This window comes from Passer domesticus, chromosome 5 (genome assembly GCF_036417665.1).
Source record: "Passer domesticus isolate bPasDom1 chromosome 5, bPasDom1.hap1, whole genome shotgun sequence".
NCBI lineage: Eukaryota > Metazoa > Chordata > Aves > Passeriformes > Passeridae > Passer > Passer domesticus.
The window spans coordinates 47,612,983-47,635,729 of NC_087478.1; the positions used below are offsets into that span (position 1 = coordinate 47,612,983).

At 45.1% G+C, this 22,747-nt stretch overlaps 1 protein-coding gene and 1 long non-coding RNA gene across 5 annotated transcripts in view; one reads left to right on the forward strand and one right to left on the reverse strand.

The window, feature by feature from the left end:
• Positions 1-5,622, reverse strand: part of EP300 (E1A binding protein p300) — a 61,997-nt gene extending 56,375 nt beyond the window's left edge. Inside the window, exon 1 of the mRNA XM_064420122.1 lies at positions 3,752-5,622. Within this exon, the coding sequence (XP_064276192.1) occupies positions 3,752-3,845 (94 nt within the window). The 5' untranslated portion in view covers positions 3,846-5,622. The remainder of the gene's footprint in view (positions 1-3,751) is intronic.
• Positions 5,623-5,789: 167 nt separating this feature from the next.
• The window catches only part of LOC135300564 (uncharacterized), a 29,377-nt gene continuing 12,419 nt past the window's right edge, over positions 5,790-22,747 (forward strand). For all 4 annotated transcript variants that reach the window (XR_010362372.1, XR_010362371.1, XR_010362374.1 and 1 more), the window contains exon 1: positions 5,790-7,160. This is a non-coding gene — a long non-coding RNA (uncharacterized LOC135300564). The remainder of the gene's footprint in view (positions 7,161-22,747) is intronic.

Genomic DNA, 22,747 nt, shown 5'->3' on the forward strand with positions numbered 1-22,747 from the left:
CAGAGCCCAGAATGCTTTCCCTGTTCACAGAAAACAGCTTATTTCTAAGCAGGAAAAGGAGTGCATATGGAGGATGTAAAATAAGATAAAACTCTCCTGCCCTGAATATACCACGTAGAAATGTGTACATAGCAATTTCAGCACACCTGCATTGCTTCAGGAAAAGTTGAGGGATCTACAAATAAAAAGACACCTCTTGACACCCCACCCCCTCCCCACAAAAAACCAAAACAAGTGGTTTAAAGCATCCAATTAAAAATCTATCTTTATTAACAACTTCCACTCATTTTATTCCAAGAGGGAATTCCTCAGGATGCACTCCAGTTATTCTGTTATAGTGGGGGGACTAACACGCACCAGTGTGCTAACACAATGTTGAAGAAAGCCTTGCTAGAGTCGGTGCAACATATCAAAAATGTTGCTATCAGTTAGGAAAGGTGAGCAAAGGTGATACAATGGCAACGTAGTCAGTGTCATCTTCTGTCAATGTAACCGTGCTGGTACTGAAGTGTAACAAAGTCACTGTTGGCACCAAAAGATGATCCCACTGTGGAGTTGTAATGGCCCTTGGGAAAAGTTAAGGCCTGGACAAGATACATAGATCATTACCATTCTTCTTTGCAACAAATTTAACACTTAAATAGAGAAAGGGGAAAAAAAGTTTGGAAAAACCTGTGTAGTTCAAGGGAATCCCACACAGTCTTGTCTCTGAAATTATTCTAGAGCTACAAAACATTAAAGAAAAAGTGACACCATTCAAAAATTCTAATTTATTAGAGGATGATGAAAGTACCAAGACTTTCTAAACTACTTCAGAATGTTTATTACAAGATGTGCTACAAACATTTCAGTCTGCCTCCTAAAGGTTGAACTGGCATTAATAAAGCAACTTAAAAGCACACTAACACAGTATGTTCCATGGTAAAGCAAATTCCTGAGCAGGGAACACGTGAAACATCTATAACTTTTAAGACAGTAGAAGATGCAGCACTGCAGCCAAAGTGGGAAATGCAGCTATATTTGGCTGTTTCCAATAAATCAAGCATATTAGGACAATCTCTGCTTACTTCTTTTTAGAAGAAAGCCACCAACATTAGAGTTTAGTACATTCCAGGCCCAGAATATGAGTATCATCCAGGTCTACAGTGAAAACATGAGTTAAAGACTCCTCTTGGTCTTCAACATAAATATACTTAACTTCTGCAAGTTTGGGAATAATGTGACATGAGTCAGCCATCACTTTTACATATCTAACACAATAAAATGTTTCAGATTAAGAAATTAATCAAAAAGTTAACAGCAAAAAAGCAAAAAAAAGCACTATGCACAGCTGCTGCAAGAAGTTTCATCAACAGTGCAAGTGTCTTGCCTTTCTCCTTCTCTTGATAGTGCTGAGAATCGAACAGTTTTAAAAAGAGTGCTTGAGTAAGTACATAAGTACCATGTTACTTATTTCCTATAATTAACCGAGGAGTGGGGACAATACAAGATTCTAAAAGTGGAATTTACTTCATGACAGCTGCTTGCACTATTTCAAAGCAAATTTAACCAGCAGACAGGTTAAAAAATTGTAAACTTCAAAGCAGTTTCCCACAACAGAAGTATGACAAAAACTGCAGTCTCAAGCAGCAAATGAAAAAATAGAACCCTCAAATACATTCATTGGTTCATAGGTTGGATTTTATTCACAGAAATAGATATTATATGTCATGTTAAAAACCACAGAAAGTAAAACTGTCGCATATCTTTAATAGGTCTTATGTAGCACATATGAAGTGTTTGCACCACTATAAAACTCTGCATAGCTACCAGGCACTGACAGTCACAATCACTTTGGGAAAAACTGAAACTGTCTGGAACGTACTGAAACTGTCCAGTCTCTAGTGTTTCACCAAAACCGTAAAAAGTTCATTTATTAACTATAAAAAGCTGCCCAGTAAGTTAACAACTAAAGACTAAGTATTCTGCGAGTCTGCACCTGTTAAACTGAAATACATTCACAAATTATCCAACCTTCATTTGATCACAAATGTCTAAACTTAGCTGTGTGTTCATTTGAATCAAAACACGCCTTTAACTTTCATATTTTAAAGTATCAGAACTTCTCACAAAATATTTTTTTCACCTCTCTAAACAGATCAAAATAACCACTATCAAGACAAAGTTAGAAGTTATTATTGAATTAACCACTGTTTTCCAAATCTAGCACAGAAACAGGCAACAACAAGTTCTAGCCAAAGAGTAGCTTCTCCAACCCTCTTCTACTCTCTTACTAGAGACCTGTTGATATTAGAAAGAGTCATGTCCTCCAATTGCAACATAATATTGGCTGTATTTTATATGCACTAAAAGTCACACACAAACTTTTCAAAACTAATATGTCATTCACCAAGAACAGAAAAGGCAAAAATCAAAATTTGAGATGATCCCAAGCAGAAGCACATCCACTGCTCAAAGACCTGCTATTAAAATCTGGTGTTAATTGTCAAAGAGCTTTTTAGAAAAAAACAAAACAAAACAAAGATCCCAAAAACCAACAACAAGAAAACAACTCTTCCCTTTTCTTGCCTGTTGTTAACTGCATTGAACAAGAGCACTGGTGCCTTCAGAAATGCCACCACTCGCCAGACTGGCAGGAGGAGGCCTCCTCCATATCCCACAGGTTAATAGGATCTAATGGGAGTTCAAAGAAACTCCTGTGGGACAGGTAACAGTGTTCTCATAGCAAAATGACACCAAATACTCACCTACTTCGCAAGAACCATTAAAAGGCTGAAGAGCCCTTTGTTACTTCCTCCCCCCTCCCAGTACAACCAGTTCATATTTGCTAGGGATTGGGACACCTAAAATTTCCGTGCTGTAGTTTGCCTTCCCAGCATCACCAAAGACCTTTGCAGGACTGCAGAGAAATCCCTTTTCTCTCCACAGCTCTTAAGTCTACAGGGGAATTTCAGACATTTTGGTCTTGCAGCAAAGAAACAGGAGATGCAAGATTAACTACACTCCATATTGATTCTTAATGCAAATAAGGTGAAATAAAATTTCATCTCTAAGAAGATAAGAGTCTCAATAAACCCTATGCCACAAGCGTGGCATCTGGATTTTTGTTTTAGCTGTTTTTTTCCTAAAGCCGATGGTCTATTGAATCAGAAAAGCAGTATTTCGATACACTTCTGCAGGAAGAAAAACGGAGGATTGTAAAAAGTAAATCATATAAGCAGACTGCACATAAGAAGGAAAAAAGAAAAACAGCAGAAAAATAAATCTCTCGTTTCTAAAAAAGCTCTAAAAGAACCCCGTATATGCTAAATAAAATACAAAACCAAGGAACTCGTATGAACACACGTAATTCAACAATTAAGAGTAGAAAAGCATCGTTTTTAGCACTCCTTCGTATTTCTGCAACTGGCATTATGCTTAGCAATGAGCTCGTAATCGCTACTATTGTGAAAGACACGAAAATGACGAACTGTTAAGTCCTATCTGCAGCTGATCAAAAGCACAATAAACTGAATAGCTTTGCTTTCAATCACTTCAAAAAACCAAAAGGGCAAAAACATGCGAACACCCTCGCTATGCCATTAACGCAAATAGCTTCAAACAGAGCGAGAACAGGCGAAACAGACGGCAAGGAGAAAAGCAGGCTCGAGCTAACAGCAGCAAAAGGGAGGAGATTTAGGCAAAAGAGGGGAGAAAAGGGCAACAACTGCGGCACCGAGAAGCGGGGAGGCTCGGGGGCCCCGAGACTGACCTGTGCCGTCGCTGGCGGACACGGAGAGCGCCGGTGAGGAGAGTTTAGGCCGCTTGGCTGAAGGCGGGCCCGGCTCCACCACATTCTCGGCCATTTTTAATTTTTTAGACAATCACTCAGAGCAGAGAGAAGGTGGGGGGTGAACCCCAAAACCTTCACGTTCTTCCGGGGCCCCGAGTCAGGTGAAGAACAACAATAAGGCCGAGAGCGAGGAGGAAGATCTGGCGGAGAAGGGGGGCCAAGTTCCCCTTTTTCGGCTCCTCGGGCTCTGGGAGGGCGGCAGCGGAGAAGCTGGGAGAGGTGGGAGCTGGGGCGGGCGGGGGTGAGGCCTCTTCCCCCAGGCGAAAGGGCTGAACGAAGATGGGAAAAGCAGGTAAAGCCCCCGCCAAAAAAAAAAAAAAATTAAAAAATGGAGGCTGGTGAATATTTAAATTTTTTTTTAGTAAAATTAATCCCGGCTGTTGTGCTGGTGCTTCCTCGCCGCCGCCACCATAATCATCTTCATCCTTCGGGGGGTCTCCTCCTCCTGCTGCCTCCTCACCGCCGCCATCAGCCTCTTCCTCCTCGGCGCCGTCCTCCTCCTCCTCATCGCCACAAGGAGGCGGGCGAAGGAGGGGAGAGGAGGAGGAAAAAAGAAAAAAAGATCACCGTCCTCTAGCAGCGGCTCCTTCCCCCTCCAACACCACCCTGCGAAAAAATACCCACCGCCAGCGACAGGGCTGGGGGGGAGGCGGCGGGGGGAGTGGCACGGCGTGCGCGGGGTCCCCAGCTCCACTCGCTTCTTCCTCGCCCGTCGCTAATGGCTGCAGAAAGGGGAGCTGTAAGGATGAGGAGGGTGAGAATAAGTCCCAGGAGTCTCCGCTTCACATCTTGTTGTGCAGGGAAGGAGGAGGGGTTGTTGTCCTGATGGAGGCAGCACCGATCGCGGGATGGGAAGGTGGGGGGCGGGTTTCAACACCCTTTCTGCTCCCCCCCTTTTTCTCTTCTTTCCCCTTCCTCTTTCTCTCGTTCGCAGTAGCAGGCTGCCCCCCCCTCCGGCGCAGGCAGAGGGGCCGATCTCACAGCAGCGGCAGGAGGAGGAGGAGGAGGAGGAGGAGGAGGAGGAGGAAGAAGCCGGCCCCTCCCGCCCTCTCTGCCTACCTTCCCCCTTCCCGGGCGGCCGAGGATGGTGGCAGGGAGGGGGCCGCCTGTCTCAGCTCCCCCGGACCCACGGGCGATGCGGGGCGCGATGAGCGAGGGAGGAGACCCTCGGCGGCTGCTCGGGCGCCGTGGGGACTCCCCCTTCGCCTCTGCGAGGGTGGGGAAGGGAGCCAAGAGGTTGGAAGTCGGGGTGGGAGGGGAGGCCGCGCAGCGACCCCTCCGAGAAGAGGATCGAGAGGTAAAATTAAAATAATAAAAGAGGACAAAAATCAGGGCCGGGAAGGGCGGGGGATCGGCCCCGGAATGGCCGGGCGGGGGAGGGGGTCCCCGGCGCTGCCCGGCGGGGGGGGCCGGGGCGGGACGGCGGCAGCGCGGGGGCCGAGCGCAGGCTCCCTACTGCCCCTGCCTGGCGCTCCGGGGGCGTGTGTGCGGAGCGGCAAAGCGGGGGCGGAGGGCAGCGCGGGGAGAGAGAATTCCGGGAAAAGGAGAAGAGAGAAAAGGAAACAGAAAGAGAGGGAATAGCGAGGGGACGGGCAGGCTGGGGTTGGGGTGGGGGGGGGGGGGCGTCTGGGCTCCTCGCTTCTCTCCCCGTCCCCTGTCCGAGCCCCTGGGTCTCTGTGCGCTGCCCTCCCCCTGGCTCGCCCCGTCCGGCTCGGCCTCTCGCTCCCTTCTCCTCCCTCCGTCGCTCACACACAAACAAAATGGCGGCTGTTGTTCCTTCGCTCTCCCGAGCCCTCGGAGGGAAGCGGCGGTGGCGGCGGCGGCCGGAAATGAGCCAAGAGAACACGGGGGGCGGGGCCGCCACCGGGGGCGGGGCCAGCGCTGCGGGCGGGGACACGGCGGGGCGGGGCCCGGCGGCGCTAGCGCACACAATGGAACGCGGGGCGCCGGCGGGGTGGGGGGAGCGGCGCCGCCCCAGCCGCCGTCACGAGACCGCGGTTGTCCAATCAGCGCTCGCCTCTCTCCGGGCTCTTCCGCAAACTCCACTGGTCCCGCCCCTTAAAGGCGAAGGGTTTTTCCCTTAAAAAAAAAAGAAAAAAAAAAAAGGCTCCTTCTTCCTGCCCCGCCCCACACGCTCTTATCTGTCGGCCCAAAAGTGCGCGGCGTAGGCCTGGGGGAGCCTGGCCTGACCCTGTGGCCCCCCCGGTCTGCTGCGCTACGCGGTGCCTGCTGCCCGGCCCGGTGGGCTGAGGCGCCGCCGGGAAGAGCGCGGTTCTTTCGCCGCCGCCCTCCCTCCTCCCCTCCCGGCCGCCGGCTCCCGGCCGGTTCCCCGCGGCGCCGGCGGGCGGGGCGCGCCTGCCGCCGGTCCCGGGCCGTGCTGCGCCACAGACATGGCAGCCCAGGCCGGCAGCCGCCGGCCAGCGAGCAAAGAGGCTGGGGAGCGAGGTCCGCACCCCGAGGCGAGCGAGTGGATATGCGAAGCACACAATCGCAGAATAAATTAGATTAGAAAAGACCTCTGAGAACATCGAGTCCAACCTGTGACCGAACGCCACCATGTCAGCCAGACCATGGCGCTGAGTGCCACGTCCAGTCTTTCCTTAAACACCCCAGGGACGGAGACTCCCGCACCCTCCCGGGCAGCTCCCAATGCCTAACTGCCCTTTCTGTGAATAAATTCCTCCCAGTCTGGGGGCGCTCGCTACTGCCCATCCCGGGGGTGCCCAGAGCCGCCTCAGGCTCCCGTCGGCGTTACAAAACAAACAAAAACCCCCAAACGCCACGCTTTTACGCCAAAGGGGAAATAACCCCCAAGCCCCGCTCCCTGCCAGAGCCCCGCGTGTGGCGGGGATGGCGCAGGGCCCGGTGTGAGGGATGGCAGAGCCCTGACAGCGCTCCCGCCCCTCAGAGGGGCTGTCGCAGGCACAGGTGGCACTGGCGCGGTCCTTCGCCAGCCTCTCAGCCGCCCCAGAGGTTACGGGCCCGCCGCGGGTTCTCCTCAAATCTCTGAGGGCTCATCCGTGAGGAAATGCCCCAGCCCGGCATTTCCCTTCGGTGCGTTCGGACTCCGCCGGGCCGCAGACCATTACGAGTTAGCAGTGGAAGGGAAATGCAGGCACGTGCATGTTTTTGATGGAGAATCAGGGGGTGTTGATCCAAAGCCGGACATTTGCGAGGAGGACTTCCCTTGCCGCTCGCCCTCAGGGCTGAGCTCTCTGCAATCCACGTAGGAGCCGCAGCAGGTATTTGGGAAGAGCCTAGACTAAACACAGAATCAATACTGCAGCCTACGAGAGGAGCCTACAGACAGGAGGAGATTCACAGCCCTGTAAGTTATCCACCAGCTCCCTCACATACTCCCACTCTTCAGCTTCCCTTGTTTGGGTTTTATTTTAAGCAAGATTGTTCTTGTCTCCCCCAGCACAAAAAAGAAAACACAAACCACTTCAAAAATGCCCAAAGATTGGATTAGCCTTCCTGAAGAGTCTTGAAGGCATAGGCAGAACGCTGAGAGAGGTGCAGGGAGCCTTGCAAACGACAAATAAGCCTCAGGAAAAGAATGTGTAGAGCAGAGAGTCTCAGAACTAAAGCTGTCAGGGCTAACAGCCTAAAACTTAACAGTGACACCTTAGAAACTATGTTAGTGGCTCTCACAGGTCCTTTGCCTTTTATTGTTTCTAAATTTCCCAAAATATTCCAGTTATAGAGATTGTATATTACCTCTTTTTTTTTATTATTTTTTAGATAGACTGTTTTCCTTGTTTGTGAAGCAATTTTTAAACACAGCTGAGACTTATTTTAACTTTTTGGTCTCCTTAGAATTAGAAGTTGACTGAAATAAGTCAATATAAGGTTGTTAGACTATCTAGAGACCCTTAGTCCACAATTCAGTAAGGAATTAGTGCTGGCTTTATAAAGGTGCACATAAATACCTACATGCTTTTAGAAGTCAGGCCCTTACTAATCAATAAGTTTGGAGCAAAGAAAATGTTTCAAATAAGAGTTTTGTGACACTTGTTCCTATCCAGAGACTTGTAGAGACTAGATCCTGCCATTCAGTTCATGTGACAAACAAAATAAAGGTTTTTTTTGTTTTGTTTTGTTTTATTTTGTTTTGTTTTTGGGTTTTTTTTGCAGTGCGAAGTATCAGTAATTAACTGATACTTCTGTAAAGCCATAATTCTGCCTTGCAAGCTTCCTATCCAGTAAAACATCTTAGTTCTTTAGATATTAGAAGGTCATATTCAGTTGGCTTTCCACATTAGAGATTTAAATGAAAGCTGAAATATGTGGAAAATAAATAGAAATAATGTTATTTGCAGTATTTTTCTTTTTTAAAAAGCATCAAAAATAAAAGGATGAAGAAAAGGAAAAGTCAGGAAAATAGGGTTATGATAAATCAAGTATGCATATATAAACAATGACAAAAAGCTCTTCAATGTCTGTTAAGTTTTCTGAAATCACTGCAATTTTCTTAAATGAACCTTAGTACATGCACACAGCCCATGGCAGATAACATTACTGGAAAGTAATAACAGAACATCAAGCATACTAAGAAGTAAATGCATAAACCTATACAAATAGAACCAGGAGATATTATAATATTAAAACACACCTATTCATCCAAAAACTTCTCCTCGTTGCTTCAGTTTCCCCATTCTTACAGCAAAAATAATTGAAAAATAATACCTAGAAGATTTGATTAGCTCATTATTGTCAGTAATTACAGCAGTTGTTATGTACTTTAAGATAACTGGATGAAAGTACCATAAGTCCAGTTGAAATGAGAATCTGCTCAGGAAAGCAATAAGAGAGGAATGCAGAGCCTTGAAGTTTTATCGTGAGATCTTGTTTGGCCTTAGCTGGTAGTTACTGAAATTTGTAAGCATGCCCAGCTGCTTTGAGGGCTACAAAGAACAAGATAAGATCCCTTTGTACTGCAAAGGTCAGTGTGATGCCCAGAGCTCAGCAGCCCAGCTACAGTGAGATGAGCAGGCAGAGGAAAAATCATCTCCCTCAGCCCAGAGGGAGCTGGGACTGTGGCCTTCCCCTTCCAGCTGCTGGATGGAGAAGCAGAGTAAGATCTCAAAGCCACCCAGCCTCCCCCACTCCATAATGCTGCTCAGGAAATCACTTATACCAAACAAACCTTCCCTGCTCCCCCTCAGCAGGATTTGACCCACAGCCCTGTGGCCCTTTGAGTGTCTCTGAAAGATGTGGACTCTTGGAATGGAAAGCAGGAGCCAGGTACAGGGCACTCTCATTCTCTCAGTCCTGTTTCTTCTTGCAGCTTCCAGCTGCATTATCTTTTTTCCCTGAGCTTTCCAGGGCTGCTGTTCATGTCTGGCAGGTAACTTCTGTTCCCTAGCTACCTCCTGCCACCACAGCACTGCTCACACAGCAGCTGGGGAGGGAGGAGGAATGACCCCCTTCTCTGCACCAGCGAGGAGATTTGTGCATGGAGGGTCCTTCCTGGCACAGGTTAGGGGGATGAGGAAATGATTTAAGGCTGCAATTTTTACAAGTAATGCCAGGGTGCAGCTATATTTCTGGAAAGCAAGAGCCAGCTGTGCCAGAGCAGAGAGCATTGCTCAGCGCGGCGTCAACATTAAAACCCAGCAGCGTTTTGATATGAGGCAAATTTTATTAAAACCATAAGAAGCAACCATCCAATAGTTAGTTCCTCCTTGCTTTTAGTGTATACATAAAAGAAAGGGCTGGCGTTCTGACAGCAAGCAAAATGCTTTCAGCCCTCAGTCTCAGAAACACAGGCTTCCTCGGTCACACAGTTTTCAATAGCTGCAAACACAGAGTTATGTTGCTAAATGTTAAGGGCTCAGCTGTTTACCAGAAGAATGTTTCCTCCCTGGAACACATGGTTTTGCTTAAAAGAAGTTCTCCCAAAAACCCCACTTTATTTAATTAGCAAATGCAACATTATAGTTCTAACAAACATGCCATGCTGTCTTCCCTTACAAGAGCAAAATAGGAAAAGAAGACCAAAATTGACCTCTCAGTTTAAGAGAGGGGCAGAAGTACATTCTGCCTACGAAATATTGCAGCTCTGAGGTCTGGTGATCTAGAGCCAAATCTCATGCTTGAAATGTATGGTACTTCATGTGTCATTTCCATGTCTTGGTTCCTGCTGAAAGCACAAACATGGACCAGACTGAGAGGCTTGCAAGCTCTCCCAGCTTTTACCAAGGGCTGGTCAAATCTCTGCCTCTCACTTCCCAGGCTCAGCTCTCCCCTCTGTAAGGGGGAGGTGATCCCACTCCTTCTTACAGAAAGCACATTCAAATAATTGAATAAAAATGTAGTACTCTTGTTGCTTCTAAATGAAATTACACTGAAATTAATTGCATTTACATCAGCAGTTGATTTATCCCAGAGTATTACTGGGATGCAAGCAAGAGCTTCTAGAATGAAAGTATTATATTTTTAATTAAGGGCCCTTGAACTTGCCACAAGCTTTGAGCTTGTGGAGAGTGAAATGATGGCAAGTTTCTGAACAACTCAGTCAGCTCAGCAAAGTATTTACGATTATCTGCTGAAAATGATCGTTGTGAGACAGAGCTTAAGCTAACATGGGAAATCTGTGCTGAAAGAATTACAGATATTGTAGCAACCCAAAGGAAGCATACTGTTCACATTCCTCTTACTTCTTTTGACTCTTGTATCCAATGGAAAAGTTCTTGATAAGCTTTATTGCACTGCAGAGGGTATAAACAATGCACTTTGAAATCTGCTGAGTTTAAACCCAAAACTTATCTTTTCATTTGTTTCCTGAATTGTCCCACAGACAGAAATCCACACCACACATGTGTTTATAAAGAACAGTATACATTTATTACTGCCATACAATCCCTTCCTTTCTTGTTTTTTTTTTTTTTCTCAGTATTTCTTAATTTTTTTTTTTTTACTTGCTACAACGTTCTTCTCTATGCTGAACTGCAACATGGTGTTTGATGTCTGTAATCAAAATGCAACGAGAGGGAAAAAGTAACTTTTTTTTTCCTGCTGTAATAGTTTTTATATTTCAATATTTAAAGTGATTTCTTCAATGGGGTCAAGCAGAAATTTACTCTGTGACAGGGAAATGTACTGAACCAAGAGGTTTTTAGTATAGAGGGTATTGGCCTTCTGACAGAGCTAATGGAACCCTGTTGTTCACAGGATAATACACTTACTTAACACAATTTGAGCTGGTTTTGCAGCTGCCATGGAAGAAAAAAATCCACAGGAAATATAGGTCTGATTGGTTTGGTTTTTTTTCTTTTTTCTTTTTCTGCTTTTTTCTAAAAAGATCTTGTACATTCTTGGCTTTTTGGCATGAATTCTTTCCTTCTACATGCAAGTAGAAGTCAATTATTAACCACAAACACCAGAATACAATTGATTCTAATTCCACCACTGTGTGTAAAACAGTAGGGTTAATCCTCAGTTCCCTACCTTCCTAATTTATATGGACTTATCACTTCTCTTCCCAAAAGTTTACTTGTGAACCCTCACATTTCATTACCTATGAGGTTTTTTTTGGGCTTTTTTTTTGGTTTCTTGTAGCAAGGGATGTTGACATCAGGTGACACCAGACATTCAGTTCTCATTCCCTGCCTGTCCCTCATGTGAGGCCTGGAAACCTTGGAGAAGGGAGCATCACCCCTGATGGTGCAACACAGTTAAAAGGAACCAAGAGAGCAGCCAGAATGCAGAAGCTGCGGCAGCACCCCAGCAGCACACTTTTTCTCCTTGTGCTCCTACATTGCCTCAAACCCTGGAGAGATCATTTTAGTAGAGCAGAGGTGTATGGGCTGATTTGTGACACTTCCTCCAAACTCTTTTGCCATCTCAGAAGCCTTCCTGATTGCAGGACAGACATGGGAGAAGGGGTTCCACAGGATGTTCCAGATTCAGTGGAGGTGGTCACAAACCACATCAGTGGGGTGTCAGGGAAAGGCCAGTCACCCAGTCCAGCACAGGCACCATAATAAAGGTGCAACCACCCGGGAGTAAAACGAAAACATTTCGAGATGGCTGGACTGGTCATCATTTCATACACCAGCAGGCCCCAATGGGAAAGGAAGGTCGAGGTTGTCATGATACTCTGGCAGCAAGGACTTGTTTATCATTCTTTAGAAGTGAAGAAACATTGAAGTAGCTTTTAGGAGAAGGTAGAGAGCTTTTCTAGTGGTCAGAAAAGTAACAATTTCAAGGTTGATGTTACTCCTCCGTCCTCAGTGTTTCTGTGACTGCAACTTTGTTGCTAATTAAGAATCAGCTTCAAGAAAGCAAAACACAAAGCTGGAGGTGCACAATCAGCGTCACAAAAGGCCAGAAATATTGATTCTTTCACCATGATAAATAAGTGTTTTGTGCAGATGTTTGGTCCCCTTGTGAAGAGGCTTGGCCATGGGCATTCTGCACGATGCTGTTAGGCCAAGCACCAAGCCCAGGAGAAGCTTCTCTGGGTGACCTGGACACTGAGCTCCCCTGGACAGAGAAAATTCTTTTGTCTCAGCAGGAGAAAAAAAAGTGTTGTAACATAAACCACGCAAAAAATCCCATTTGCTGCTGCTGCTGCTGCCCTGCATGGTGAGTGTTGGCCCCATGGTTGGGAATGGACAGAGGGGACTTTACCTGTCCATGCTGGATGTGCTCCTGGCATGCCTGCTGCCTGCCTCCCCTGGACATCCTGGGGATGGTGTCCCAGACAGCTGCTCTGGCAAAAAGGACAGTGCTGCTGGACAAGGGGAGATGCAAAACTTGCAACACCGGAGTGAGAAGAGTAGTGAGAAGTCTGGCAGCTGGATGTGTCTTGGCAGCTGTGCAGGGTTTTTTCTTGTTTACTCTGCTAGATGTAGGCATCAGAGTTCCTGCTGAAAAGGAGCAGGGGTGTTCAAAGCCTCTTGTGATTTTGCAATTTGCTGGTTTATGTCTTCCTATCTGTGCCACTTACAGATACATATGGATAAATGTATATGTATATTTATAGACCTTAGAGGTATCAGAATTAAATGTGTTTTGTTTTGAATATTCAAGCCATCCCAACATAGTTACGTTTTGCAAGAAAACTATTTAAAAATTATTTTCACCACAGTGAGCATCTTCCACAGAGGAGTGCATCAGCTTCCAGAAGGTGAGACGTGTGGAAGATTCCCTGTTGCCATGCAAAGGAACCGAGCCAAGGACTAACAACAGTGGTCTGACTCTACAATATGAAGGGGGAGCACGTCTGTGCTTGCACAGAAGTATCCCACATCAGTGCAAAACAGGCCTGTGGATTCCTCCATCCCTCCTGGGTATTTCAATTAAAAGCAGAGAAGGAAGTCCAAGAAAATGCCTAAAATGGCTTGAGTCCTTCCTCACGATCTGGAAATGGAAGTCTGCGGTGACTAACTCCAGCCCAGCCACCAAACCCCTCCCTCCCCGACTCTGCATTGCTCTGTTCATTCCCAGCTCCTCTCCTGCGTTTGCAAACAGTCGGCAGTGGAAACTGCTGCCTGGCTTCGAAGGCCAGCAGCACACGAGTGGTGTGTGCCTGCAGCAGGGACTGTCACCAGCCCATCCCCGTGCCCAAGCCAGGAAGAAGTGGTTAAAATCTGACGGGGGCAAGGCTTGATTACAAGCAGAGGAATGACTTTAAAAGAGGCTGCCGCCACGCCTGCAAACAAAGCCCGATTAAATCCTTCCATGGGCTTAAACTGGCTTCAAAACAGGCCTCTAGCAGCTTCTCCAGTTTAAATAAAAATTAAAATGTTTGTTTATAATTTCTAAGCCAGTTCAGATGACGTCTCCTGACTTTCTCACAAAGCTGACAGCAATATTCGTAAAGAACAAAATTAGCTAACTGAGTGGTAAGGAAAGCTGCATCCCTTACCCACTCAGAGTTGGTAATATGAGCTTTCTTTCTTTCTTTCTTTCTTTCTTTCTTTCTTTCTTTCTTTCTTTCTTTCTTTCTTTCTTTCTTTCTTTCTTTCTTTCTTTCTTTCTTTCTTTCTTTCTTTCTTTCTTTCTTTCTTTCTTTCTTTCTTTCTTTCTTTCTTTCTTTCTTTCTTTCTTTCTTTCTTTCTTTCTTTCTTTCTTTCTTTCTTTCTTTCTTTCTTTCTTTCTTTCTTTCTTTCTTTCTTTCTTTCTTTCTTTCTTTCTTTCTTTTTCTTTTTTCCTTATTTTTCCACTCATTCTGTCATTGGTATGCATCTGACCTGAATTTGAAAGCATCAATCCTGAAAAGAGTTGCCTGGGCACTGGGAGCAGTGGGGGCTCATGCTCTGATGGTGGGTTATTCCATGGGCACCAGCCCAGTTCCTTCTCTGTTCACTCACATTTTGTGACAAGCATGAAGTCTCAGCTCTTCTGCTCCAATTTTAACCATCAAGGTGCAAATACTGAGTGATTTTGTGTGATTTCAGCTGTTCATTTCCTTCTACCACCCATACACCTCACATAAAAGTCCATTGAGGCTTGTTTTTTTTGTGTTACCTATCCCACAGGAGTGTATGATCTCTCCTGGTATCCAAGAATTGTGACAATGCAAAAAATAAAGAATAGTATGGGATGCTTGTCACCCCAGTTCTGTATTGTTCAAAATCTTACAGTTCAAAATCTTACTTTCTCTTTCAGTTTAATTCAGTCACAACTTTTTCCCTAGGGACTTTAAGAGTCAGAGCTCTCTGTGCTCATGAGTGAAGGCTAAGGGAGGATAAATGGTTCACCGTGGGCCCCAGAATGCCCTATCCGCTCCTCTTTGGAGGAGAAAGACATCCTTGAAATGTTTGACTGCTTCTGAGACAAAGCCCTCCTTGCCCTTCATTCAGAAATGCAGTAAGATCTTTGGGAGACCAGACGTGCCTGGAGATGAGTTTATTCACAGGGTGAATTTATTCACAGAGAGACACAGAGCTGAGCTGCTGGCATATGCCCTGCCCAAATTTACTCCTGCCCTCAGGTTTGTGACCTCGGTGACTATTTAATAGTGTAAACCTACCTTGTATATTCCCTGCAGAGGTGATTAAAAAGGATGATCACATGAAGGAACACCTGAGCAAGGATATCAGTAGATTAATTCATTATTTCTACTAAGCTAATTAAGTATTAAGGCAGATCAATTAAGTGATCACACCAAGATCACGATTAAGATCAAATCAATAAATCAGTAGATTCAAATGGCTGACCAACAGATTGTATGTCTATCAAAGTGACTTGTGAGGTTGCCGCTGAAGGAATTACTTAGATTTTAATCTTGTCTAGGAAGATTTCAAGGAGGAGGCAGAGTCTTTTCAGGCTAAAACCCCAGTGAGCTTTCCAGCAGTGAAGAACATAGGCCTTTGAAAGATATAAGGATATTGAAGGAGGTATCTCTCCTGCTTCGGGGGGGATATCCAGTCTTTGGATATTTTGCCAAGCTGTATCACCCAGGTCATATGGTAATCTTGTTTTCACTGTGTTTGGGGATGTAAATGACAGGCATCACTGCAGTAACTTTCCTTTAACACATCTTTCTTAAACCTTAATTTTACTTTAAAATGTATTAACATTTATTGTCTATTTATACCCTGTTTCACAAGAAGCCCAGTTTTTCTCCACTGCCAAAGCAGAAGGGGTGGTTAGGTAAGCATGGCTACTTCTGAATAATCTTGTTTTCAGCTCCAAAACCTGCCATCTTAACTAATTTACTACTTCATTTTAGTATTCCTCCAAGGGTATTTTTCACACAAGCACACTTGGTCACCCATTCATACCAACAGAAAACCAAGAAGAGATGGAATTGATTAATTAAAACAAAGGTAAAAACAAACAGTGTAATTTCATCAGTCCTTGGAGGGTTTAATTCACATCCATATTTCTTCATTACACCAAGCACAGCACTGAAGGCTTCCTCTGGGCACACAGCCTGGAGTCTGACGTGGCCCCAGAGCAGGCTGCAGCCTGCCCAGCCCCATGAGAGCCTTCCCTCAAGTCTAGCTCATCTTCCTCTGTGTGCCTTACCCACACCAAAGCATCATGTTCATGTTTTTATTTTGGGTAGTGGATGGTACAAAAGAACCTTGTTTCTCTTATCATTATCATTGGTATAGATATAACTTCTACTTAAATCAGCCTTGGGTTCACACTGTAGGGCTGTCAGGCCAGTTTTGAACCCTGGTGCTTTGGATGGTATCTATCATCCAGGTCCCTCATAAGCTGTGTCAAGAAATCCCACCAGCAAGTAACCTTTAATTTTGCCTGATCAGTTTTGATCTTATATCTGTAATATAAAATGCAGGTGTGAAGGAGGAAGCCTCCCCAGTAAGGTGCAAGTTTTTCTTGCAGGAGAAGTAAAGGGAGTATCACATGCTGTCGGTGGAAGTCTCCCAGCTTTCAGAAAAATACCTGGTGTCCTGCTTAGCACACTTTCTCCTTGGTACAGTTTCCTTGGCCTAGTTCCTCCTCCAGTTAAAATATTGTGAATTTCTTGATGGAAAAGACTTGGGATGCTAACTTGGGGAATTTTTTTCCCTTACTCTCATGGCTTCTATCTAAACCTACAAAACACTATTACATTAATTACTATTTGACCATTAAAGTTGTCTCAGTATTGACTCTTCTTGGGGTATGTTCTCATTCCACAATGTCCAGTCCAAGCAAGGGTCAAAATGTATCTGAATTCCCAGTTCACAGAGGCCCCAGGCTTGCTGGTAATGTGGTGGAAGGCTTTTCACATTTCTTTGTCACCAATGTGAGTTATAGCATGCCTGAGGCAATATGTGGGCCTTAAAAAATTCAAATGCAAAATAAAAGATGCTCTGGTTCTCCTTTTGCAGAGACAGCACAAATCAGGGGGTGAACTGTGCACAGTGCTCTGGTAGAAAGTAATTTCCTGATTTAGAGTGATATGTAGCTTAGGATTTTGACTGATCTCATCTATATGTATATTCAGTCTTTCCGAGATGCTATTAGTAAGCATAGCTGAAATTTGAATATCTTATTTTGTTTTATAAAGCCTCTTTCGAATTATTTTTAGGAGAGTTATCTTTGTTACTTGCAACATGACACAGCATCGGGTCATGTGCAGGTTTAATCAACCTGATTTTTCAGGCAAATAATTTACATGAAGGTCATGTACAGGCCTGTGACCAGGACAGATCCTGGCTCACTCTCACTTGGTCCACCCTTTCATTTGGAAAATAAATTACCTTTATAAAGTCCAGATCAGCACAGGGCTTTGCCACTAGCCCTCCACTAATTTTATCAAGTGTGTTTTTCTGCCTGGTTTAGCAGGACATTGCATGAGACTGGACCACAGCCTGTCCAGAGCTGAGCTGCTGCACCTCTGGAGCTTCTGCTGTTAGCCTGCTTTGGGAGGAAAGCTGGTTGTTGTGGTATGGCTTGGTCTTGACTAATCCAAGTTGGTCTCTCATCTCTTTGTCATCTCCTGGATGTTTACAAATAAATTCATTATTTGTTCTGAAGAGTTACAGCTAGGCTGACTGGTCTATGATTCCCTGGTTTCTCTTGTCTTCCCTTTTCTCTTCATAGGAACTCCTTCGGCCTTTTTAAACTTGGGGGGTCCTGGCATATCCATCACTAACTCCCCAAATTAACCACTACTGTCATGTAGTGCTGGGTGAAATTGCTCCTGCACAACAAATTGAAAACATTTACCTCATCTGTGTGCTCCCTAACCACTGTTTTCTTTCAGGATTGCATCTCATTCCCTTTCTTGGCTGCCTATTCGGCAGCAGTTTATTCACTGCAGGCTGATAATAAAAAAAAAGTATTAAGGACTTTGACTTTATTGAAAGTATTTATCAATAGCTTTTGCTATTTATTGGGTAGCAGAGCAACCTTTTCTCTTACTCATCTTGTTTTTACCCTATGAGACTAAGTCTTCTGTGAATGGTGCCCCATGCTGGAGTCAGAAGTGTTCAGTGCTCTTTCTTTCATCAGTGCATGACAGGGAAGACTTTTTGGAGCCAAGCTAGTTGATTTCTGACCTCTGTTGGTTTTTAATGTTTTTTTTTTTGGTTTTTTTTTTTTTTTTTAAGTTCTTCAGAGCTCAATCTCAAATAGAAATTTGGGCTGATAAAGACACTGACATCACCTCCCATCCCCACTGCTTGAGGTAAGCCCAGACAACTCAATAGTTGTCCTAAGGCCATCTTTCTGAATGTCTCTTCCCAAGATCCCAAACTCTCCACATCTGCTCGATGATTCTTCTGGCAAGGGGGCCAGCAGGAAGGACTCTGTCTGCACAGTCTCCTACCTGGCTCCCTGAAGGGACACCTCTTTGAAGGACACCTCCCAGTCTCGCTTTTGGGACGCTCCTGCTTCTCCTGGTGTGGTGGAGGTGGGTGATGCTCCTGAAGGCTGAGGCTCCCCTGCGTCCTTTTGGAAGCCCCGTCGCTATGGTGACTGTGTGCAGCTTTATGATCTGTTTGTTGTCCACCTCTCTCAATCAGAAATGCTTCTGGAGCTTTTATATTTTCAGTGATTTTCATTCAAATTCACTAGTGGGTGGTTTTGAATTCAACAGAGAAATGATACACTGTGAGGAAAAACTTCCAGAAACCTATGTGGTTCACTGTTGCACTCTTTTATTTATTTAATGATTAAAAGACACTTTTTATTGATTTTGTATTCATTTTGTGTCATTGTCATACTGCTCTGAGAACATCAGCGAGAAAGAGACATTTTTTTACTTCACCCCCTGCTTTGGATGCAAAACTCACCAAATTGCTCCCCGTGATCCAGCTGGGGTGGCTGTGGCACTGAGAGGAGCAGCAGAGCTGCCCGTGTGCTCCCCTGCCCCGATTCTCAGGGGACTGGCAGGAGCCAAGCAGGATGGACCAGAATCCTTAAAGCCTAAAGGCAATTCTGCCCTGGAGCAGACCTGTGGGTAGCCCAGGGAGATCTCCTCCTTGGTGCTCCCAACTCAACCAGAGGATGAATGAAGCAGAGGAGCAATGATGGTGAAGCCTTGGGGTGTGCACATGGTAAATGCGCCCACCTTTGCTCAGCTGCTTATTCATCACCAAGGGACATTTCAAACCCTAGTGGTCACTCCTCCCAGCTTACAAGCTAAAGCTTTTACCTACCAGGTCATAGCACTTCTGATGATTATTTTAATGAAGGATCACGAGTTGTATTTGTATCCTTCTTGGCCCATTCCCTCTCCAGGGCTTCTGCCTCTGTTTGTCAGAAAGAGTTTTTATTCCTTTCCTTCTGCATATTTTCCACCTGCTCTGATCCCTCTGTCACAGCAGTTCTAGGAGGTGAAGATCTGTTCAGCTTTGACAAATGTTAGCACTTCTGCATTTGATAGTAATATTTTAGGGAGTTACTTTCCTTCAAAGGAATTTAAATACCTCTCCTTACTTTTGTTGCATTTCAAAATTTTGCATCTTGTGCTGACATGGGAAGAGCACTTTGGTTGGGAACTCATTGTTTGTTCTGAAGGTTTGAGATTATCAATGAGGAAATCTTATTTCTTAAAATGTAGTTTAAAAAGAGCTGCCATGTTACTAATAATAAAAATGTATAGGCATGAAACCAAGAAATTACTGGGGAGAAAAACTGAATGCTTCCAAATACAGAAAATAAGGACTATGGTTTTAGTTGTGTTTTCGTGTAGTTTGGTTGCTAGTTTTCATTCCTTCTGGATAGTCAAAATAAACTAGTTTCTTTTTAGATACACTAATGTTTTTACTTATAGAGCATGACAGATGCTCATAGATGTGGTGTTGAACATAGTAGCATTCCTTAAGAAATGTGCTTAAATGGCACAGGGTATATCAACAGCAGGTTTTGATAAACCTTTTGGTTTTATGTACAGAACCCCAACATTGTGAATCAGTTTGGTTGAGTCCCTTTGGAAAGGACCTGTCTTTTTCCTCTAACCCTTGGTGTGGCAATGGGAAGAAGTCTGAGGCCAGGAATGGAGGGCCAAGTTTGCAGCCAGGATTTCATGGTACAGCTCAGTACCTTGGCTCGGTATCAATCTTATCTTTTGCTATAAAGAAAAGGAGACTGAAAAAACCCTATTTTACTGTATTTTAGTCTTAGGGAATTTAAAGAACACCAACTGAATTCGGGACAAATCAATCAAATATCACATCATTGATGGCTTTTTATTTCTTTTTCTAAATAACCTGTCTCCAACTATAAAAAAACCCCATCTTCTGATCACCCAACTTTGCTCATGGACCCAGTTTCAAACAGTTTCCATCTCAATCCAAACCACCATTTAACTGGACTGAGTCACAAGCTTACCCTGCAGCAGCCCCTTAAATGTCTGTTTTCTGGAGCTACAAGTAGATGTCAGAGTGGTGTGAGCAGGATATCCAGAAGTAGATGGTGATGCTTCTGGGTGGGACAGGCTCTGCAGCTGATACTAATCCCAGTTTTCATGGCACAGTGGGAAAAGGAAGAGCCCTGGGGATCTAGAAGGTGCTGTGAAAGGAAGACACATCTCCCAACCACACTGTTTGGCAACACCTATGCTAAGCAGGGAAGTTGTCTTCAGAATACTGCCAGTGGGAGACCTGATGATGAACATGTTCAGCCCCTTACTACCCCAAGAGGTGTGTTGTTTTGGGGTCATTTATGCAATCAGGACAAAGCAGGGATGAGCTGGGATTCTGAATTCCTCAGGAGCACCCCATGGACATCTTAAACCGCAGGACCAGAGAGCAGCCATCAATGTGGGCAGCATATGAACAGATTGCAGAACTCACTGGGATTATCAGCTCCATCTCAAGCTCTCTCCTACTCTGTTATCATGGTTTCTCTGCTTCTCTGAGTGAGGCTGACCCTACAGCCCCTTTTACTTCAGCTGGGATTTATTGATGTTAGGGGTGCTGAGCCCCTCTGCCTCTCCAGAGAATGGGGTATATCCAACAGCAGCAGATTCTGCTCTCAGGAAATTGCACAAGCTCAGGGAAACCTGGAGATGGTTGAGAGACCCTAAAACTTCCCAGCTGGAGGTTCCCTCTCCTGTTTTGCTGCTGCTGTCTAGTAAGTCAGCAGCAATGTCCCACCATGCCAGACAGGCTCCAGCCATCGTGCTGGAACTGAAGGGAGAGAAGAGTGCTGAGCGAGAAGAGTGCTTGTGTGGCTGCTGCTGCTGCTGGTGGCTAAAACATTGCAAGGGGATGGGAAAGGCCGTGGGAAAGGTGGTGGGAGGGCTCTGGAGGCGGCACCTGCCTGAGGTTGCAGCAGCTCCAGGGTGATTCATCCTGGACTGGCAGTAATCGGCTGCTGCAAGGCTGAGCCCTGAAACTGTTTCATCATATTTAGCATTTCCCGCTATATAACACACAACTTTGCAAAGGGCTCTCTGCTCGGTGTTCGGCTGCAGCAAAGCCCTTAGTCACCTCCTGGTCCCAGCAGCCATGTGTCAGTCCTGGGGAAGGGAACCAGCAAATCAGATCTTGCAAGAACAGGCAAATTACTTTCGCTTTCTCAAGGGAAAAACCCCAAACAAACAAACAAACAAAAAAAAAAGAAGATAGCAAGAGGAAGTGAATACTTGAAATCAGCAGGATCCAAAGTGAGCTCCTTTATTACAGAAAAGCCAGAACAATCTACTGGCATAGTATGGGGGTTGAAAGTACACAAGTGATGGCTGCAAAATCTTTCTGTTTGAGAAGATGCACACATTGATGGCAAAGAAAGTGATCAGAATTTTGCTAACTGCTTGCTACGGTTTTATCTGACAAAGCTCCTCACTCAGAGCTGAGAAAATAAGTGTCCCTCAGCAAAGTTCCATGGGCCAGGAGCCTGACACGTCCAGGCTCCAACATGCTCTGAGAAGATAATCCTATAGAGAAGATCTGCTGAGAACATTCATTATCATGTGTTTTAAGATGTTTGGTTGCATAAAATATTGGTGGATTCATTTTCCAAGACAGGCATTTTGCTCACAAGCACCTGGAGATCTTCTCCTCCACCTCAGTCACTGAACTGGAAAAATTCACTCCTAGAAACAAACAGGTAGAGATTGCAGTGATCACAGCACTCCTGATGGGAGGCATGAAGCAGGTGCTCTCAAAGATTATCAGGTCCTCCTGTCCTGTAAGCAGCCCTGCAAAAGAGGCTGCAGCAGAAGCCCCCAGGGACAATACAGCACATTTGTAGGGCTCACTGCTCTGTGCCAGCAGCCAGATGCACTCTGCAATCTTCCAGACTTCAAATCACCTCTAAAGGTGATCCAAAATAGCCTCTGCTGGCAATTCAGTGGAGGGGAATCTCCCATCCTCAGTATATCAAACGTCCCCTATCTTTGGTATGATGTCATTGGGCTGTGAGACTCCCACACCTCTGGGAGTAAGAGAGACCTCTGCCAAATCTTCTACCCCAACAGCCAGATTTATACACCAGTGAAAGGCCACCCCAGCCATAAACCAGGAAAAAGCCCTTGTAGAAATAGCCCTTTTCATTAAGTCCTGGTTGAGATGCATGGTGCAGTGCATCTTTTGTTTGATCTACAGCTCCAGCATGTCCACAGACTTCAGCCAACATCTTGTAGGTGATGTTTTCAAATTTCCTCTCAGTATGATGAAACACTGAAAGTTTAATTTATAAAAAGAAATAATGTCAGCTCCTGAAGCTGAAATTTCAATTTCATCACCTCGCCCAGGAGCTGGGACTTTGGCACAGATGGATAGTGTCTATCTGTTAATCCAGACCCAGAGAGGAGAGAGGAAGAAAAAGCTTGTCGTTAGAGGACTAAAGAGAGAAATAATTTTGGGGGCCTGCTCATATCCAAGACACAAAAAGCATTGATGCATTGAGGCCTTAATGTGTATTTTCACAGAGGTCAAGTGCACGTCCCCAGCATGGAATGAGCAGAATAAAAATTGGCATTAAATTCTGTGTGACTGAAACCTTGATTCAGAGTCACTGCAAGTGAAAACCCCAGAGAACGTGAAATGCTGT